Source organism: Aulonocara stuartgranti (assembly GCF_965226115.1).
Source record: "Aulonocara stuartgranti genome assembly, chromosome: 12".
NCBI classification, from domain to species: Eukaryota; Metazoa; Chordata; class Actinopteri; order Cichliformes; family Cichlidae; genus Aulonocara; species Aulonocara stuartgranti.
In genome coordinates, this window is record NC_138948.1 from 8119067 (window position 1) to 8141223 (window position 22157).

The 22157-nt window shown below is 37.6% G+C and overlaps 1 protein-coding gene across 3 annotated transcripts in view; it reads left to right on the forward strand.

Annotated features, from left to right (window-relative positions):
- Nucleotides 1–22157, forward strand: part of nf2a (NF2, moesin-ezrin-radixin like (MERLIN) tumor suppressor a) — a 32508-nt gene that overhangs the window by 5137 nt on the left and 5214 nt on the right. For all 3 annotated transcript variants that reach the window (XM_082554726.1, XM_082554727.1, XM_082554728.1), the window contains 11 exons: nucleotides 1902–1985; nucleotides 10729–10797; nucleotides 11233–11315; nucleotides 12785–12860; nucleotides 14354–14488; nucleotides 14835–14909; nucleotides 15057–15170; nucleotides 15507–15629; nucleotides 15889–16106; nucleotides 17671–17776; nucleotides 19154–19272. In XM_082554726.1, the coding sequence (XP_082410852.1) occupies nucleotides 1902–1985; nucleotides 10729–10797; nucleotides 11233–11315; nucleotides 12785–12860; nucleotides 14354–14488; nucleotides 14835–14909; nucleotides 15057–15170; nucleotides 15507–15629; nucleotides 15889–16106; nucleotides 17671–17776; nucleotides 19154–19272 (1202 nt within the window). The remainder of the gene's footprint in view (nucleotides 1–1901; nucleotides 1986–10728; nucleotides 10798–11232; nucleotides 11316–12784; nucleotides 12861–14353; nucleotides 14489–14834; nucleotides 14910–15056; nucleotides 15171–15506; nucleotides 15630–15888; nucleotides 16107–17670; nucleotides 17777–19153; nucleotides 19273–22157) is intronic.

The window sequence follows — 22157 nt, forward strand, 5'->3', positions numbered from 1 at the left end:
GAGTAATTTATTTATTCCAAAGGGAAGACCTTGCTTAAAAAAAGACAAGAGCAAAGAAATAAGAGCAGTGCACAAGAAGTGCAGAGCTACAAGGGGAAATAAATACAAATGTGTAGTGAATTGCGTTGCTTGTCTTCCTATTACTTTGCTCTCATTAATTCCTATAATGTCAAGAGGTGCTCTCTGTTTAGTGTCACAGGCATGTCAGGTGGATTAGTCCTTATCAGAAATGGTCACCCACCCGTATAGAAACACACACACACAACACACATAGACACTTATCACATACTTTAGACCACTCGCACAAACAGACACATGCACATCTTTGTCACCTCAGCCTGTAATCTTAGCAACAACTTTGTCTCATTTGTAAACCAGATTCCAGCGTCAACCTCTGAGTGCATGCCATGATTAGGGGCTGTCACCTCTGGCTCCACACCTTTGTTAGTTCAAAAACAAGAGAAGACAGCATGACTGGCTTTGCAAATTAATGAGGTTAAAAGCATAAAATTGTCTTATATAAGTACAGCTGAAGTATGTTTGCACCATCTAACCATTAGATTTTGTGCTCAGTATGCAGTTATGCAAGCATGAAACTCAGTTAGTTTGATAGGTGATGCTATTCAGGTAGTGACACCTAATGAGAAGCAGAACTCTTATCAGGAGGGACCTTGTTATAGGGGATTCATGCCCATTAAAAAAAGTCATATTAATATTGTGATCCTTGACAGTTAAGTCAACACTAAACATGCACCGGTCTTTCTGTAAGCTACAAACTGTTTACCACTCTTGACACTGAAAAGAGTGAATTCATAGACAGAACAGTTAATCCTGGAGATGCAGAAATAACACATATTATAAAAACGGGTGGTTCTCCTTTAGTTATCATTTGGTGCTTTTTTAGGACTTGTCATTAGGCTCTTCTGGTATCTAAGCTGGTATTCCTAGGGCATCTTAATGATCATATGAAATGGTGTTGTTTTATGTACATAGTTCCTGGCTCTGTCTAATAGGTCCCTATGTGACTATGATGTTTAAGTCTTACAATACAGTATTTATTTGGCACACTTCATCCTGTTTCCAGACCTCTCTCGAAAGTGATCAAATACCAAACACTGTAGCAGTGATAGTTGAAAGTTAAGTTACCTGGTTTGAAGACTGCATTTATGTAAGGAAATAAACACATCCCTTGGCACTGTTGTTTTTAACCATCTTTGATCAAGCAAACACGTAATCTGCTTTGAAGCACTGCCTTTATAATGGTAATATGCTCAAAGACACATAAAATTGACATTTTGTCATAATTCAAATAAAACAGATGAGTCACAAGAAATTGCTAAGTATGATTGTGGGAATCTCGTGAAATCAGGTTGAATCATGCAGGAAGAGACTCAGAAGATCAAGGAGAGCAAAGATGGTCGCATGTGTTGACATGATGTACTGCTACCCAATTGTGAAAGCTATTTCTGTCAGGGTATATTTATACTCATTCGTTCTACACATTTCAAGTGTTATTTAAGCAAGGTCCATGCCTCTCTTCACAAAATTAGGTAAGAAAGATGGTTCTCAGGAAGAGATGAATAGAGACTGTTCTCTGAGGCTTTGAGCTGTCGGGTCTCTGAGACCTTATCAAATGGAAAAATCTACTCTAAACAGAAAATGTCTTACAAGCTCACACCTTCATTTATGACAGCTTCATATTTATAAAGTTAGAGTCTGTGGTTCCAGGTTTAGTACCAATGAATGGAAACTTTTTTGTGAAGTTAAAAATGGAAACTGTCTGATTAAAAAGCCTGACATAGCCAGGGTCAGGCCCTCTTTTGTATGTACCAAGATCTCAAGAGCTTTCTATGGCTTTCAGAGGAAAAAAGTAAAGCTGGTTATATTTCGGTACTCCTCAGGTGAAAAAGAAGATCCTTGACGAAGAGATTCATTGTCCCCCTGAGGCGTCTGTGCTGTTGGCCTCCTATGCTGTCCACGCTGAGGTAGGTACTCATTTTGGGACTTTGTGGATGCAGCTTACTAAAAACTTTCTAAAATGAACTTGTAAACAGCATGGATTTATTTTATGGGATTTCAGAAGAAATGGCATTTTCTCTGTTCAGTACCTGAATTTAGTACTGCATGTACTGTTTACTCTTATGAACTGTGGGTTTGACTTCTATAATCTTCTCATATTTGGCTTCGCCTAGAGAAGCCATAAATCATCCAATGTGGATCCAGATTGCTGCTGTTCAGTTCTTGATAAGGACCAGAAGAGCATATTTCATTTTCCCTTGATAGTTCCAGTGTTTTTTGGCTGTTTTTACAAAACTAAGAGGTGGAATTTTATGAACAGGAAGGAACTTGGTAAAAAAGTCTCCTTGAGAGATCACTGTCTTTAGGATAGTGGTAGGATATTAGAGCTCTGCCTTTTTCATGAGGTACTACACAACCTCAGCTGAAGTATACAAACCAAGAACCTAGCTACAAGCTTATTTTTTTAAAATAAGTGTTCTAAAACATAGAATTAGCTACACTCCTAAAGCACCTGCTGGGTGTTGCAGCCACCCAGCAGGTGTGGAGGCAGCAGGAAATCTCAGCTAAATAAAATGGCACAATCCATTTTCATTAAACAGTAGCATGACATTCGTTACTAAACAGGTGTGAAAGAATAGTCCATTGTTCAGTTTCATGGCTTTAGCATTTTGCTCTTTTAAGTAAGGTGTACAAGCTGTAACAAGAACAAGGAACTTTGTAGTAATAGGGGTTAACACCTTGAAGGATGCAATACTGTTGTGGAAAAATCCTGCAGTTGGCAGCAAATGGTTTCCCGACAGAGAAGTCATAAATCACCCTTAATTGATCCAGATTGCTGCTGTCTAAGTGAAGGAGGTTGGGTATATTGAGGTCTTCTTCAAAGGCAAGACTATGATGATGCATGAGATCGATAGGGTGACTGATGGATTACGTGGTTAGTTGTTGTGTTTATGACATTCCAAACAACTTGCCAACAAGGAAGTTGCAGACTGACCTCTGGTGGACAAACTATGTAACACTTAGTCATGACATGGTTGAAAGGTGTTTCTTCTGTCTCTTACTCAAATTCAGTAGTTCATTTATCGGTCGTTATAAATGCTGAAATGGATATATTTCGGGAAATAGCAAATTTATAGGCCAGATAAGTTTTAGATCCTCAATAATTATTGTACACTCTAGTTCTAACTAATAATATACATAAAAATACAAATGTTGTTAACTAATATGGAAGAAGCTTGTAGTAGAGCCATTTGTCTAGGAGCCGGTTATGGAATTGGCTGAACAGTCATTCAGATTGCTAGACTTGCGTAAATGTTGATTTAAACAAATCAAAGCCTGAGAAATGAGAATGTAATCAATGTGAATCATTGAAGATTCCCAAAATGGAAGAAAATGCAACTAATTGCACTGGTGGATTATTCATGCCAGCTCAAACTGACCTTTCCAGAGTGGCTTTTGCCAAGGGTTAGGTTTAGGGTTTAATTTTGTTGGTTTTTACTTAAGATTATTAAAATTACTTTGATGTCTGTTAGCTGGTGATATGTGTATGCTAGTCAATATCTTTTCACTGTTTATTTTTTCAGTACTTTACATGAAAGTAGGCATATTATCTCTATAAAGTGCATTGCCCTGTATGAAATGTGCTCTGTTTTTATATGTCTTTGATCTATTGGTAAAGGATCACATATGTTACCTGTAGGCTATGGAAATCATTCCACACAAAAGAGCACACTTAATAAATGTCAAGCGATCTTAGTCGTCTTGGTTGAAGGATCCCATCTCTCTTAAACCCGCAAGAAAATGATCGGGAAACTGAGGTGCAGCTTTTGCTTGCTACCTCAAAGATTTGCCCAAGAGGCCTCAGAGACTTGCCTTTCCATGCCAATTTGACAGGGCTAGGTTAAAAGAAACTGTGTGGATCAAGAAAAGTCAGCAAATCAGCACAATCCCTGTGCTCCCCGGTATCAGCAACAACATAACATACTGGTCCACAATCTGTTTTTTATTTAATCAGCAGTCCACTTTGATTAGTGTCAGTTCGAATAAAATGGGATTGTAGAAGAGGCAGGTACTTGTTTAGTAGTGCAGCTGCTGAGAGGGTTTTGGCAGACGTTTCCCTTCTCCTTCTCTCATCATGAGCTTTTTTTGTCCATAACCACTGTGCAGACAGTGAAGTAGAGTATATCACACAGTGGGATCTACTTTGGTGCTCTGCCACATCTTTAATCATGATTATGCCACTCTGAAGACAGAAATAGGAGGAGAGTAAAGGCTTATTCAAGACCGCTTTAATGTTTAAAAGAGAATTTCTTTATAATGTGGATCATAGCTCTGTTCAGGTCACAGAGAATTCTTCTGTGTAATCAGTTTTAAAGGTTAGTAGAAAGTGCTGTATAACTCACAGTGAACGCAGTGGGAAGCAAGAAAAGCTAACATTACCATGCATGAGTTGTAAAGAATGCGCAAATAGAGCAGAAAATAGAGGGTGGCGAAATTTGTGTGTAGACAGAGACTCTTGATTCTTTTGCAACTCTGTGTGTAGACAGAGACTCTTGATTCTTTTGCAACTCTGTGTGTAGACAGAGACTCTTGATTCTTTTGCAACTCTGTGCCCATGCACAGGTGAAAACCTGTGCATGGGCACAGAGTAATTTTCATACAGTGAATTCAAAGAATATAAAAAAATAAAATACTCAAAGGCATAAATAACCAGCACTATTTTCATCAGTGATTAATCTGACAGTAACATTCATCATGGTCTTGCCGATGGTCAATAAAATGCCCACTGCAATTTAATCAAGGCCAAGGTGAAGTCTTATGTAAGAGACTTCAGATTGTTTCACAGTCATGACTTGCACTTAGATGTAGAATACATATAATGGTTTATAGAAGTTTCCACCTTACACTCGCATACAGATCAGAAAAATGTGAAAATGTATAAAATAATTATTAGTTACTGGATTTGAGATCTATACCTGCTGCCCTGTGCTTATGTGTGTGTGTGTGGATTTTACAGTTGTGAAAAATTCAGTACACTCCATGGAAATTATTCTTTTTTATAGAAGTTAAACTTTGATCATCTCTTAAGCTGCACATATTAACCTGTCAGGGTTTTCAGTCTTTTATGTCAGTGTCTGATGTTTTCAACTCAGTGAATGATATTTCAAAAGAAATAATATAACATTTCAAAAAACTTGTTCTGAAATATCAGAAAGTAGAGAAATAGAGAAATGCAATATGCATTCAAGAGGTTGATCCATAATATAATTTGTTGATGGAGTATCGTCATTAAACGGTGAACTTGATATCAAAGGAAAGCTCGCTTTGTTAACTGAGAGTAAATGTTAAATCTTATAAATATATAAACCTTTAGCTTTTTTTTTGCTGCTAACAAAACTATATTCTTGAAATTCCATAAGAAAATAAGCATAAATTAGTCTCTATTAAACTTTTTTTTAATGATAAAGACAACATTCCTCTTTGAACTTTGGGGATATCTACTGTTGGTTCCAATTGTACACAGTTGTACACGTTGGACTTTGTGTGTTCTATATGTTCTTTATTGTATCCATTTTCTAAACATCTTATCAGGGAACGACAGGGGCCTGAGTAATGGAAAAATGAGCTGGAAGGGAAAAATATTCCACATATTTTACATCTAAGTGAAAGATTCAAGTCTACGATTGTGGGAAAAATCAGAAGTCTTTAAATTGAAGACATGACCTTGGTGGGGATTTTTTTGACCATCTGATGATAAACCATGGACCAAGACCATGATAATTATTTTTTAGATAATAACTGATGAAAATAGCCCTGGAGATTTTTTGGTCATTTTCAGAATTTCATTAGGGAAGAGAAAACAGATAAGTTGCACAAAAAAGTAAGTACACCTCTACATTTTTTGGATCCATTAAAATTAACTTAGAGGGTTCAAACTAGATGCCAGTGACAACTTTTTGTTGTTGAAGTGTGGTATGTTTTCATGCCAGCATCTAAAGAACTCTATGATTGTGGAATCTTGTGAGTCTGGAATGAAAGTCATCTAAAAGACTTGTCTTGAATTGGTTGCCCCAATGTATTCAGCCCAAAAGTACACTGTTTAATGTCTGTAAGATCACCAAAATGTCCTCAATATCTGCAGGTAATTCTCACAGCTGCTGGCTGGTTTAAAAGTGCATGTGTATACAGCCAGAAAGAGATTGCAGAAATTTGACCTGCATGGGAGGCATGCCAGGAAAAAAGCCTTTTATGATGAAAATGGTTTGGGGTTGAGTCACTGCCTCAGGAATTGGGCAGCTTGCAGTCATTGATTCAGCTTTGAATTCTGCATCAAATCAGAACATACTTAAAGATAATGTGAGACCACATATCCAAAGCTGTTGTCAGAAACAGTGGGCAATTATTCAAAAATGACTTTAAGAAATGATATCTGGTGAAGGGAACAATCCTAGCTTATGTATTAAATCTTTCCACAGATATTAAAAGTATTCATATTTAACAGCGGTTGCCTGGTTTGAGTTTTCATGGTGACTTTGCACCCTTTGCAAAGTCAGTTTCAGTTTCTTCCTTCTGGATGAAGGTTTCTGGTCCCAAAATGTTGAACAACAAGGTTTAAGAACAGCTTTGTTCAGCAGCCATCACACAGATGAATAAATTATAGCTTTGTTACTTTGTGGATTACATGATGCTCAAAACTATTATTAGTTTTTAGTATTTTGTACTACGCTTATCTGTTGTCTGTTGTGTCTGTATTGAGAGTGTGCATGTGAGGATCGATGATTTACAACTGCAAACCAGACCTACCTACGGGTACAAATAAAGTAACCTGAACCTGAACCTTTTATTGGGAGATTACTGGAAAATTTCATTTTCTATGTGGTTGCGTTCATGTAAATACCCTCTATGTTTTGGTTCTGTATCTGATGCGATGCCTTTCCAAAACTTTCAGTAAAGCCAGCAGTGTCCATACTTTTTCAGCCTTTGTAGGTCTGCAGAAGTTTTACTGTGTCCTTTTTTATATCCTAAGCAAGTGCAGTGCTAGAAGGGAGTGTTGACATGGAATTTCAACAAGAAGCCACCCTGGAAAAATGTGCAGGCAGTCATTTTGGCACAGAGGGTATGTAGGGAATGAGACTGAATCACTCGGCCATTTGTAATACGTGTCGTGCTGAGTGGGGAGGGATATGAGAAGCTAAAAGGCATGAAAGACACAGGTGGGAATAGCTCTGTTTTACAGGTGGCTTTCACAAAACATGTACTAATATATATTTTTTGAAAATCCTGAGCCATAATCTACTTACTTTGTAGTTGTATCCCAGTCTGGGTTTTATGGGACAGATACAATGATTTCAAATATGTCGCTTTTTTCAGTTTAATTCTGGTTATTCAGTATTCATTGGAAGTTGTCAGCTTTGCCTTGAGAGTATTAAAATTCTACCTGTCCAAAGTGTTATAATGGGTAATCCTGCCACAGTCAGGTCATCTAGCATTAACATTTGTGACACTGAGGCAGGGAACTGTGGAAAAAATGATATAGACAACAAGCTGGTGAAACACATCAGGTTAATCCCCTTTTGCAGTCGTTCACTGTAGCAACAAGTAACTGGAAAAGCTTAGCTATGAAACCAGAAAGTATTTTTTATTTATTTGTCATTGTTGTTACTTATATTATTCCAACTGTAGTGCACATGGGTTAGGCTGAAGCATGTTTAAATATGATGACTTAAATGAACAAAGCCTTTCCCTGTTGGCTTCTTGCTTTTGCCAGACAGAGTGAGATTCAACCCTTGTTGTTTCAGCCAGATAAACCCATTTTGTAAAGCTTTTATTGCACTTGTAGTAATGTAACAAGTTGTCTCTAATTTGAGTAACACTCTTCTTCTCTACCTGACTGTGCTCCATGTGTTTGGTAGGGTTTTACTCAGTGAGTGTAAACAGTTATACCAGGAAACATCAAGCTAATTTACTAATATGAGAGCAGTTTGAAGCGGTCTGACACAAGCGTGTTGATGTCATGAAATATTGCACTTGCGTGGTCGATATGTAATCTTATTTTGTTGCCAAGATAATTGCTGGGTGGCAAAAAGATGTGATCATAATGACTGCCTGGACTTAGGTAAATGAGTAATTTGAGCTAAATACTGAGGCCTACTTACTGTTACATGGTAATTAAAGTAAATGCAATGTTTAAGATTTTCTCCATCTCTTTGTGCAAGCATCTTAAAATTGCCATTTAGCACAGAAATGTCTGAGAATTGTTGAATCCATAGAACATTTCCTTTGCTGGTGTGAGAAAATCTGTATTTTTCATTTTTTATTGGTTTTCTTTACATGGAATAGTGTGATAAATTCCCTTCTTCTGTTGTATTTGGGGTTTATTGAATATAATGTCCATTAATTAGCCGTTGCAGACTGCGGAGCTGCTGTTGGCGGTCATCAGTTAAAGATATTGACAAAAAGCTATCTTGGACAGTCGATTACCACGGGTAGTTTGGAGTTGTTTTGAAATAATTGAAAGGTAAGTAATCAGAACGTATCTGAGAGCATTGTCACTGGCAAAATATCACCGTGTCTGTCACTGAGCTGAAGCCCAGTGGAGCCACAAAACCTTAATAAGTCTATATATCATCAATTATGAAGCAATTACAAACAAGCAGGTGTTGAACCTCGGGAGCAGAAGTGGGAAGATGGGAAACTGAAATAAAGGGATCTAATTAAATGGCCATTGGCTTCACCAGTCTGTTAGTCACTGCAGTGATGTTCAGGATTTGCAGGCATATTACATTTAGGTCTGTTAAATACTGTTTTCACGCTATTGTGCACAAAAATAATATAAAAATACCAATATTAAAGCTTTAATCACAACCAAACAAAGTATTTGTTAATTTTACTTTGTTATAGACAGACACATGGTCAGAAGATAGACACTTAAAGTGTAAAAGATCATTGCGTTGAAAATTGCATTTCAAAGCTCATGTCATTGTTTATGGATGTATTTTCTATTGAATGCAACATCAAAGTACATGGTTTTGGTTCTTCATTTCCCAGTTTCTTTGTTGTGTGTATTTTTCTGCTTTACTTATTAACTAAAGGTGACTCAGTTACATTTTCAATACAATACCAGTAATAGCAGTAAACAGTTTTTAGCAGCCTTAACTTTATATAGAATAAGATTCCAGAATCAGAGTAAGGAAATTAATTCGTTTTGTACAGCACCTGTTTTTCACCAAGGTATAACAAAAAGGTTCACTAGTTGTAATGGTTGAAATCTATGTGAAGAGATATACAGACACAATACTTAAAAACAGAGTTGTTCAGTCATCTTTCAGTTGGATCAGACACTACTCAACCCAAGAAACAGAAAACTTCCAGAGAAGAAAACAGGGGACTGGAACACACTGATTAATTTAAAACCTTTAATTGTGTGATGGAAATGTTTTTACACTTTGCCTTCATCAGCGTCAACGTACACAAAGCCATGCAGCAAACAATTATAATCAAGCTAGAGCGGGTGTGCACTTGTCACTGGATATTTGGTTGAACAGGGTTTCAAAGGCTTGGAGTTTCACAGTCAGTCTCAAGTGGAAAACCCCAAGACAATGTCATAAATAAAAAACACCTTTCTGACTTATATTTACAATGATAACAGTCAAAATGTAAACATACATCAATTGTGGAAAATTAGAAGAAACGGGACAAATTCAATTTTTGATTTCTGCAGAGCCGCGAGGGTGTTTTTGTTTTCTTTTTCCCAGAACGTCTTCAGTGTACTGTTCACCAAGGTTCAGGAACTGCATAGGTGACTTTGATGGTTTCTCTCTTCAGTTTATGCACTTTAAGATGCCCTTAAAAGTAATTTTCTATAACGGTCTACCACAAAAGATGCAGCTCATCAGTGAGTTAGCATGATGGATTACAGATTCAGAAAACTGTTGAAGGGCAACTTTTAAATGGAGTTATATTTTCATATTAAAAACTGAGTGACTGGTAGTCACACAATAAAGAACTGTCTCGATGCGTGCTCAATCATCCAGGTAAGGAAATCTCAGAAAGTTGATTCGTGAAGTCACTTGGATGAGCGACAAAATGTTTCCCATTGAAAACGCTACGTCCAGATGAACAGAATCAACATTTTGGGACAGTAAAGTCTATTTGTTGCTTGGTGTAATTCCCAAAAATATAAACTATAGGATTAAAAATTGTTATCCTCATTACCAGACTCATCTTACATCAACCACAAAGTGCATAGTGCATATAGCAATGTACAGCTGTGCAGAAAAGAAAGTCAGTGTTCATATTAGCCTACTTTAAAAAATCTCCACTTTTCAGACTATAGCCGCATGTATAATTCACATCCTTGTACCTGTTTTACTGTAGCCCAGAGCAAATTCCCACAACTCCTCAGTTGGAGATGCCTAATCCATTTATATCTCTATTTATATATAATTTGCACCCTAGATCTATGCTGATAAGTGATCTCAGTTGTCCAAGAGATATTTCTAATAACATCATTTACACTATCTCCCAACAGCTGGGCTCTGATATGTGCAGTGCATATGAATGACATTCATTGTCCAGGAAACCATTTTCTTAAAGGTGCTCTAGTTCTAACTTATGAACAGCTCCCAGGAGAGATATTGTCTTGGCTGTTATTGAATGAAAGGTGGATAGTGATTTTAACAATTGGGGCACTTTTGCTCTATTTTACAGTACGGAGATTATGACCCTGCTGTTCACAAGCCTGGCTTCTTGGCTGAGGAGGAACTGCTGCCAAAGAGGGTGAGTGATGGCCATTTACCGGCTGTGACAGAGAGGCTGATATTGTAACCGTTCACAAAAGCATAGCTGATATTGTTTTCACCTCGTGAGGCGGTGTGCGTGTGCGATCATGGCAAAATGTGGTCCTGGAGACACTTGATGTAGCAATGTATGTTTCTATGAATAGATGTTGTTAAATCAATAGGATTACAACAATTACAGTAATTTAAGGCTTTACAGGTGAGTAGTTGATCTCAAAATGAAGGCCAATTTACAGATAAGTGAACTGAAGTATCTGGTGTGATAGTTTACTCTCGATTGACATATTTGTTATATTATTGCATTATTAGCATTTTCCATCCATCCACCTTCTTCTGGTTATCCGAGGTCGGGTCACGTGGCCATTTTAATATGTGTTATATCCTCTGTATTTAAATCTGTTCCTCTTCATTTCAGGTGATTAACTTGTACCAGATGACTCCAGAAATGTGGGAGGAAAGGATCACAGCATGTTATGCGGAGCACAGGGGTAGGACTAGGTAAAAGCTGCCGCACTGAACTGGACTGCTGTGAAGTTCCACAGTCATCAGCACTATTTAAGTTTTGAGTTCACACGGGATGTGCCTAAAACTTGATACTGCAAGAAATGTTTTATGTAAAACTGGACTTGGCTTACATTGAAATGCAAAAAGGATTTCATAGCAGTTGTCTCTGAACTGAGGTTTTTTTGTATTTCAGCAGCATTACTAGATGGACTATTAAAAAATTCCATTAAATTAAAATTATTATTAATATTAATATTAAAAAGTCCATTAACTTATGAATTTACATCATTTAAGTGTGGCTAAACACCCTCTACATTCATAGGAAGCAAAATGAATGCAGCTATTTTAAGAGTAAATACTGCACTGTATATAGGTATTGCATTGCCCTAATTGCTGTAGTGAACCTAAAATGACAGGAGAATGAAAATCTATTTTTGTGCCATTGCACTTTGCTCCACCGCTAAACTGAGCTAAGCTGAAAATGATTAGGGAGCAAGTGTGAGGGATGTGGAGTGTCTTACAACTCTGTGGGTGGTGAGTTCAATGCTGGACAGTGATTTCTAAAAGCCATAAACCTCAGCACTTGGAAAAGTAATAACTGAGTCACTGGTACTGATCAATAACCCTCTCAACCCAATCAGTGGGAGGGAAGCTGGTGGTCCTCACCCAGCACGATATCGTCCTGGAGACCCTTGCTATAGCCGGAACTCCCACTAAAGCAATTGCTTTGGTTGATTTGGCATGTATTTCTATTTCTTTAAAAACTCAGTACAGCCGTGAAGTTAGTGCATAAACACATCAAAGCAATTGACATGTTATGTGCTTCTACATGTTTTTCCATAAATCAAGCTCTCCCATATTATTTTTTCAGATCCTCAGTGTCCAACCTAGTTAAAATTTGTTTACTTGGCATAATTCTCTCTTTCCTGTTAAAACTTTGATGAAGCTTAAATCATCAATTTCCCAACCACCCATATCATGCAGCACACTATTAAAAGTTTAGGGCTAAGTCTGTCCTAATTTTTGCTCAGCCATCAAAGTATGCTAACGTTCTTTTTTTTTTTTTTTTTTGCTAAGTTGACCCTGACTTGCTAACAGCACTGTAGAAAGAAAGGGAGAAGAGTTTTGTGCATTTGTTTTCTCTCCTGCAGTATTTAGAGTCTTGGAGGCATCGGAATAAGTCTCGTTTGCCATCAAGCATGACCTCTTAAGCCTGTTAGGGAATTATAGTTGTGTTTTGTGTCAGCACTGTGGTTATGTTTTCACCCTCGCAAGAGCTGCGTGGCAGAGTTTTTATAGATCACACAAACACGACAGATGCCACACACGAAAGCAGAAGAAACAAGGTCTGATCTCCTGTTTCGCTCTACTTCTGCACCTCCTCTCCTCCCACCCTCTGTCTTTCTCTTCTCTTTCCTCTGGATCCCTCTCAATCGTTTTCTCTCTTTCTGTCTTTGAACTAGGGATGAAGCTGAGATGGAGTATTTAAAAATAGCTCAGGACCTGGACATGTATGGCGTGAATTACTTTTTAATCAGGGTGAGTCAATGCTGCTTCGCTCCATCATCGCAAAAGCAGGTGATATAAGGGATTTGGAGGTGTGTCAGTTTCACCATGTTGCTATTAATTAAAGAATAGCCTGACTTAACTGATTGCCTTTTGATTCTATTAGTTATATTTTAAGAAATAGGTATATTTTAGGTTAAATATAGTGCTATTTAGCTCTGTATTTTCTAGGTGAGTCATCACAAAAACAACCCTGTAACACAAAGTAATCCACTGGTGGTGGCTATGGCCTTTATCAGTGTGTTCACTAAAAGCCAAGACATTTTGAAGTATCAACAAAAAGTAAAACCCGACTTAAGTAAATAGTTTTCAAGCATTCCTTTTCAGATTAACAAACACAGACTGCATATATACACCTAGCAATTGGCATTGTTTATCACAAATCTAGCAAAAAGTTTTGGCAAGCAGGAGCATCACAAAGCCACTACTGTTTAACCCTTTACAGCCGATCGGAGCGGGCACGCTCTGTTTTGCGTAACTATTTTTAAATCCCGGTAGCTCTGAAACCACGTAAGCTAGTGCAATAATTTTTTTTGCATATGAAACCGGAGGAGTTGTACTTACATCTTATGCCATCAGCTTGTCCTAGGTCACAGTTTCCTTCCACATATAGCTTTGCAAAAACTGCATAAAAATCACTTGCAGCAACAAAAACATGATATTCCAGAAACACGCTTCGCCGATCCATCAGCTGTTTGTAACACTTCCTACGTCCATCAGCGCGAACTATCACATGACCGCATGACCTGCCCGAAACCGGAAGTGACGTCATTTTGCGGAAATGTAGTTTTTTACGATCGGGGCCTTATGAGCTTGTGTTTTACTTATTATGTGTTTTTAAAAGTTATGTTTGACTTTATGACTTTCTGTGTCGTTTCTGGGATGCTTAAGACTCATATTGCACTGCTGGAAATAGTTTATTTTGATGCATATGCTGTTATTTTGCAAATTTGCACTATAATATTTATTTTCGTTTTTCCTGCAGTATATAAAAATTGGTGTATTTCAAAAATAAAACTATGAAGACACTCAAAATAAATTTCCTGTGGTGGGAAACTAGTTTGTGTAACTTTTTTGTATTTACAGTTTTGAGGGATAAGCCTCTTAAATTTCTCTAACTAGAAATATATGTTAAAAAAACAAAAACGATTTTCAATTTTTTTGTAGTTTATTGCACTTTTTTGCAATTTATGTAATTACTATGCACCTAATGCAGACATATTATTAAAGTTTGGGCTATAATGGTTGTATTGATGTATAGCAACTTGAAATGCTCCCAAAAATGGCTCCACAGCATGTAAAAATATAATATAAGCTCTGGCGAACTTGGTTCTATGGTAGGTCTTAAAGGGTTAATGCAGGTACAAATAAATGGTGGCCGGAAGGGTGGTTTCACAGCTGCTTGCCAGTGGCCCTGAACAGCTGGGTAATAAAAAAGCTTTGTTTATTCTGCTGATATGCTTCAGAATAAAAAGGGAACAGATCTTCTCCTGGGAGTAGATGCCCTGGGGCTGCACATATACGAGCCAGACAACAAGCTGACACCCAAGTGCTCCTTTCCTTGGAATGAGATTCGCAATATCTCATACAGCGACAAAGAGGTGGGGAAATCTGCAGTTTAACGTCTTGATATATATTATTTGGACAAAAGAGAAGGTAATTGAAGTCATGGGAGTATAGGAGTGAGAGCTACCACTGTTCAGTGTCGGTTTTCAATCTTTTAATGAATTATGTTAAGCTTACGTTATCTAAGTTTATAATTGATAATACATTACAATAAAAAACATCAGTTAAAATAGGAGAAAAAAAATAATTCCCTGTTGTGTTTCTATGGATTCCAAAGAAACTGTCTTACAGAACAGGTGTGTTTTTTTTATTTTGTCATTTGACGATACATAATTATTATTGATGTTTGATAATACATCTTCTTGTTTCTTCAATGTTTAGTTTACAATCAAACCTCTGGATAAGAAAGCCAACGTTTTCAAGTTCAACTCTTCACGGCTAAGAGTCAACAAGCTGGTGAGTTGAGCTGAGATTCAAGTTGTTTTGACCATGATTAGTAAGTACTGCTTTTCATCAAAACACTTGAGTAGGCTGAAAAACATAAAGACAAATACTAGTAGTTAGTGGGAAATTAGAGTTTTGTAAACCATTTCTGTTATGTAGATCCTCCAGCTATGCATTGGGAACCACGACCTGTTTATGCGCCGGCGGCGGGTGGACTCGCTTGAAGTACAGCAGATGAAGGCTCAGGCCAGAGAAGAGAGGGCAAGAAAACAGGTACCGGTAATAGAAAAGCACAGAAACAGAAGAATGGGTTGAACTTGTTTCCAAATTTCTAGTCAAATACAAACACAAATTTGAACCTGATTTCTCTCTAATAAAAATGGCGTGGTCACACCATGTCATCACATAGTTTTTGCTGCTTTGGTGTATTTCAGTAAAGCTTTGTCACATTGTCTTTTTGTGCATCATCTTTTCCACTTCAGTTACCTTTCCACCTTTATGTTAACAGATCTTTTTTTTAATCTGTCTTCTTACCCGTTTCCATTTGTCCCCCACCATGTAATCTTATGTTTTACCACACTGCTAAATATATATATATGTATAATTCAGGTAGAAAGACAACGTCTGCAAAGGGAGAAACAGCTGCGGGAGGAGGCGGAGAGAGCCAGGGACGAATTGAAAAGGAGACTAATTCAGCTGCAGGATGAAGCTCACATGGCCAATGAGGCACTGGTAAGATTGAGTTGGTTCGATCGTTCTGGAGTTTACCATTGTGTTGATGGCTGTGACACATGCAGTATATGCCAGATTTAAAACAAAATAATTTTCTCTCAACATCAACAATATCTACAGGTAATTTCCTCCGAGTGTACATGCATGTACCTCCCGTTACAGTTTTTTCTTGGACATATCTTCTCTCTGTTTTTAACTTATCTTGTCCTCTATCTGTGTGTGTTTGCCCTTTCGTCCTGCGCTTCCTTCTTCTCTCCAGCTGCGTTCAGAGCAGACGGCGGACCTGCTGGCTGAAAAGGCCCAGATCGCAGAGGAGGAGGCCAAGCTGCTGGCCCAGAAAGCCGCCGAGGCTGAGACAGAGATGCAGCGTATCAAAGTGACTGCCATCCGTGGCCAGGAAGAGCGGCGACTCATGGAACAGAAGATGCTGGAGGCAAAGATGGTAGCCCTCAAGATGGCCGAGGAGTCCGAAAGGAGGTGGGGAGAAGAAGAAGGAGGACTGGGTGGATAAATGTAGAGTGTGTCCTGCTGTGGAGACTATACAGTGTATTTGTTTAGCTTTGTGGCTTTGGCTCAATAAGCAGCATTTCACTCAAATCCTCTCTCTTTGTATCCACATCAGACATTTGCACACAGTACATAATTTTCAGATATAAATAACTTATTCCCACATCTCACTAACTTCCCAAGAGTTGTTTTTCCTTATTGCCAGCTGCAACAGCAAGGATTGTATTGTTGTCACTTTGCAAGCCTGTTTGTCTGTGGTTGTGTGTGTGTGTGTGTGTGTGTGTGTGTGTGTGTGTGTGTGTGTGTGTGTGTGTGTGTGTGTGTGTGTGTGTGTGCACGTGCATATGGTGTATATGTCATTATAGTAAACAGTAAACAGTGTTCCTTGAGGCACCTGTTGTGTCGCAGAAACAACCAAAAGGGCGGTTTTGAGTGCTTTGTTAGGTTTTTATATGCCTGTCTGTTTGTGGAAAGAAATGATCAAGATCATGGCTACACTAATTTGCATTCACAGTCATAAATCCTTTTTTAAAATTTCTAGTTGGAATAACAATGAAGTCCTGAGTGGCCCAGGAGCACATCAAAAAATAAGAACTTAAAACTTGTTTAAAATTTTAATTTCAAAGGCATTTTTTTCTGCACTGCAGCTTGAGTCACTCTGTTGCACTACTTTGGTCTGAGGCACGTCATCTGAACTAGAAGCACTAATATTTGTGCTAGTTAACGGATAGTAGCAATACCAAGTGATGGTGGTAGTCCCTGTCAAAGAGTCTCTTTTATAACACCGTAGTACTTGTAAGTTCTACAATACTAAAAGTGTATTTTTTGATCTGGGTTTATCTCTTCCTTGCAAAGCAATTTTGACATTTTCTTTTTTAAACTTCCTGAAGTAGATAAAATCAATCAAGTACACCTTGCGCTCTTGACTTTTCTTATTTCGGTAGCAGTCAGATGGATATAAAGAGAGTGGGACTTGACTGAGTGGTTTTATAAAACTTAATAGATGCCGATCAATTCATTTCCATACAAAAACAATATACATACTAAGAATATCACTTTACAGCCTCTACTTCACAGTTTATTAGGCAATCATTACAAATGGATACCATTAACCACTTCTCAGTAACTGGAATTTTTGGATGAGCACTTTTCTGCAACAGAGAAAATTTAAACCTGTGGTACTCAACATGTAAATGACTCTGTCCACTCAAACCCTCGAGGCACGTAGCTCCCCCACAACTGCTGAATGTTCAGGAACACAATCAAAAGAAATGTAATCTCTCGCATGTAACACTTTTATATCTTTGTGCGGATACTCGATGGTGAAATAATGGAGTCGGGAATGATTGTCTTCTGGGGTCATACATCAATCATCTACGTAATAACAAAGTGACATTCCAGGTTCACTGAGTACCAATGTACCAATTATGTAAGATAATTTTTGGATTTGGTTTAGATAATTCTGTTTCCTTGGAAGGACTGGGAGGTGAACGAAAGAATAAAGTATCAATCTCTCTGTCTGTTTATACCTCAGGGCCAAGGAGGCTGAGCAGCTGAAACAGGACCTGCTGGAAGCCAGGGATTCTGAGCGCAGAGCAAAAAACAAGCTGCTGGAGATTACCAGCAAGGCTGTCTATGTGGTAACTGACCCAAGGCACACACACAGGCTTGATCTTCACATATTCTTCAAACGCATAGGTAGATAACGTAATTCATGCAGTACATAGTATCTGAAAAGGTCAGATATGAGTGTTCACGATCAAACAGGGAGGCTGAAACTATTCACAATCTGTTTTCAGAAATACATCAGTAAGCCAATAATCAAGTAAAATGACCATATATTTTCTCATATTACCGAATCAGTTATACCATTTTACCTTTTGATCTGTGTACAGAGGATCAGAAAAGATAAAAGATATGCCCTTCATGACATCCTAAAGCACAAAATGATGTCACAAACCCCAACACACTTTTCCTACATGCATGCAAAACCAAAAAAAGCAGCATAATCATACATTATTGAGAATTTAAAGGAATGTCTGCTTAAAAATAACCAATACACCATTCATTGCATCTCTGTGTTTATAAAGATCACTCTAAATGTAATATACTTTTTTGTAATTTATATTTCTAAAGATTATGTTTCCTCCATAGTTCTTTGATATACTTTATGTATAATTTCCTAAAAGATTATCCATAAAAAATAACAAGTGACACAGAGAGAAAATATCTTCTGTGGAAAACCATCAACAAATGGTGGTGCAGGTGCACATGCAGTGTAGTTTCACAGAATGATAATGTATCCCCATCTGGAAAATTGTGTGTTGTGGGTCTTAAATATGACATGAGCATATAGGGTTACCAGTTTTATCTGGACTCCTTAAAACACACATGTTCACACACTGACACATGCAATTGTTTTCATACAAAGCCAAACAGAACAGGAGATACTTGCAAAAGACCAGGCACCACATCAGGCAGCCTACACAAGGGCTTTCAGCATGTTAAAAACCCACACATTCCACATTCATTAGCCTGTGCGCGCGCGCGCACGCACACACACACACACACACACACACACACACACACACACACACACACACACACACACACACACATTGAGATACTGGTGATTGATATAATATGAATGAGGATCCTAAAGAAATATATAAAGACATACTAGTGCACTTACACATTACACAATTTACATTTTGGTGTATTAGGTTGTGACATATGCATTTCAAAAAATTTAATCAAACCCTAAAAGCACATTTTTATCAGCTCATGTGCCCTTCTTCACTTTGTCTGTTACTATTGTGTCCTTGTGTCATATTTTCACACATTGTTGCTCATACACTCTGCAAAAACCACATATTTTTATTCTGTCTTGCTCGCTTTTGTTTCTCTTTCTATCATTTTTATGTCTGAAAGTAATGCCTTTTTTCCCCTATTTGTAATTTAAGATTACTGTCACTTCATAAACCTCTACCTCATTGTTTTTTTTTTTCTAATCCTAGTCCCCAGGACTGGCACCTGACAGCATGCCTCAAGATGTCAGCTTCAGTAGAGAAAACCTCAGTTTTGACTTTAAAGATACTGACATGAAACGTCTATCCATGGAGATCGAGAAGGAGAAGTAAGTAGCCAATTCTGTGCTGATCCTACTTATTATTTTGACTTAAAACTGCACCTTCTCACTTTCTGGTTGTGTGGCTCCACCTATTTGCAGTTGTCATTGGAAGGAATTAATCAGTTGAAAAGAAATACATATTTTAAGTGCTTTTGAATAACCTCAGAATATGCTTGAGAAAGATTTAAATTGGTCCAGGAGCACCATCATTTTAAATATGCACATTTTAATTCAGGGCTCTGGTGAATATTTGACCCCTCAGCATTAACTGCAGTTGTTCTGCTGCCCGTATTTGGCCATTTTATTTCAGTAGTTCTTGTAGGTCACTGTTTGCAGACAGGAAAAAGTACATTTTGACAAGTGTGACCCTGACTGTACGGTTGGGTAAATTACCTGGGTCTTAGTTGTCATCTAATTGGGTAATTAGTTTTTTTTTTTTTTTCAAAGAGTAGGATTGCAGGGCAGCAGCTAGCTGGTAATTTTTCACAAAACCAGAAAACTGCAGCGGAGTTGAGAGACACATGCTGTAAAATAGCTGATTGATTTTTGTTGTTTTTCATTTAAGTATTTCTGGTAGCTAAAATAATAATTAAAAAAACAAACACTTGTATACATGTAAAAGTGAAATATTTGAACAACAGGGTGAGAGTAATGTACTAAAAAAATTATTACAGTGTAAATTCAGGTTTTTACGAATGTGTTTCTCTCTAAAATAGCAATTCAGGTCAGTGAGAGGCAACTGATTTATCCAGAAGAGAACTGCATTATGATGAACTTGTCCACTGTACAAACCTGAAACCTATGTGTAATAGCTGACCTGTACGATGTGTAGAGCACAAAAAATTAGTTACAGTCAAATGACAGGTCATCGATTTATTAATGGAGATACTTTTAATGTGCCTCATGCAGAAATGCATGTGCTGCTCTTATTTTTTCTGCAGGAATAGTGGGTCTCTGGGTACGTAGTAATTTAATCTTACACACTAACTCAGGTCCCATTAATATCTGTGTTTTGATAGACATTTCAATATGGTATTAAATTGCCCTGATAGAAGTAAAAAAAAAAAAGAAAGAAAGAAAGAAAATGAAGGAAGAAGAGAAAAAAATGAGAATGTACATGAAGTCAGGATGTGTGTGAACTACTTTGCAAAACCCATGCAGAGATTTTTTTGTGTTCCAATGTCTGTGTAGAAATGTGTCTAAAAGCTAAAACACTGAAGAATGTAAACACGCATGCATGTATACTCTTTGTATCGGGGGGTTCTCCTCCCTCCCTCTGACATTACATGTTAAGTTCAGTTCAGTTCTGCTCTGTTTCATTAAAATACCAGTGTTATTGATTGGAACAGAAATACAGAAATGTACAAATTCTAGGAAAGAATGTGTTGCAAATCTTATTCATGTAATGCATAATTCATTTAAATAAGTTGCTCCACAAATGTTGCATTCTGAAAAGTAAACTCATGTAAATACATATGCACAAAAATTCTCCTTTCCACACATCTCAGTTCTTTAGTAAGTACAGACAGTAGCATTTTAACAATGGTACACACTGCTAGTAAGTCTGGTTTGTTGTGCCTGATGCGTGTGTTTTCAGCAGTTTCACCATTACTATAGTGTGCTAAAGTAGCAAGTGATAAAAATTATTTATTACATTTCTCCAGCTCATTTTCCCCCTCTGCATTCACACGCATACCCAGCTCCACTTGATTAAAATTTCTCCACATTGTTGCCAACTTTATTACAATAAGAAGAGATCATTTAAAATGACTGAACATGATTTATTGAAGAAGAGAGTTTGAGTTTCTATTTGACTATTAGACTTCAATGAAGCTACATAGCAGAGCAGAGTGTGGCAATGGTAGGAAGTAGGACAGGACCCCCCGGAGTCCACATGTTTATGGTGGCAGAGATGAAGCAGGTGGAAGCCGAGATGGGAAGGACGTGGGTTGCAGGAAAGAGAGTCGGAGAGTTAGAATGACAGAGGAGCAGTGAGGTTTAAAGCACACAGAACACAAGCTGATTGGCTGACAGGAAGAAAGAAGAATAAAAATTGGTGATAGAAATGAGCGATGATGACAAAATTCAGTTTGAAAGTGTGGGAAAGAGGAAGTCATGGACAGGATAGACTAGCAGCACAGACTCCCAAGAATGCAGGCAAATGTGGGAATACAGATCTTCCTTATTGAACTTGCACATAAGATAAGATAAGATAAGATAACCTTTTTTAAGCTTCTTTTAGTGATTTTTTTCAAAGCGCCCATTTTTTAATGCCCAAAAAGTTACACACTTTTTTCTCCCAGCAGCACATTCAGCTCATCACTTGGCAGCAGAATGAGCTGCACATGCAAACGTACTAGATCTTTGAAGATATAATAATTTTTAAATGCGAATATAGCTGAAATCAAAGGTTAGCTATTGCCTTTAGCTTATCTACGTAGCGATGTTGTCAGATTACATCACAGTGGGAAAATAAGGATTTTATCAAAACATCAACTTGGTCAACAGTCACTGTTTCATGCTCATTCTATTGTCTGATACCAGAAACTGAAAATTATGTGATGAAAACAGCCTTCTTGGGTATTATATGCAAGGACAGAAGGACAGCTGACACAGTGATGTCATGGATATGCTAATTACCGCGAGATGTCACTGTGGCAGGCTTTAGCTACTTCCTACAGACTGCTGGCAGTACATTTTCAAATGGAAAAGGACATTCTGTCTTTATCTTTAGTTAAACAGAATTTATATCAAAACTTGAATCCACATATTCTGTCTTTTTGTACGATGTCATATTATAGTGTTATACCGCTTTTAAAGCCAAACTTTTAATGTGTCCTTTGGCCTATTTGATATGAAATCATATGGTGTAATTCTGGACTTAATTTAAC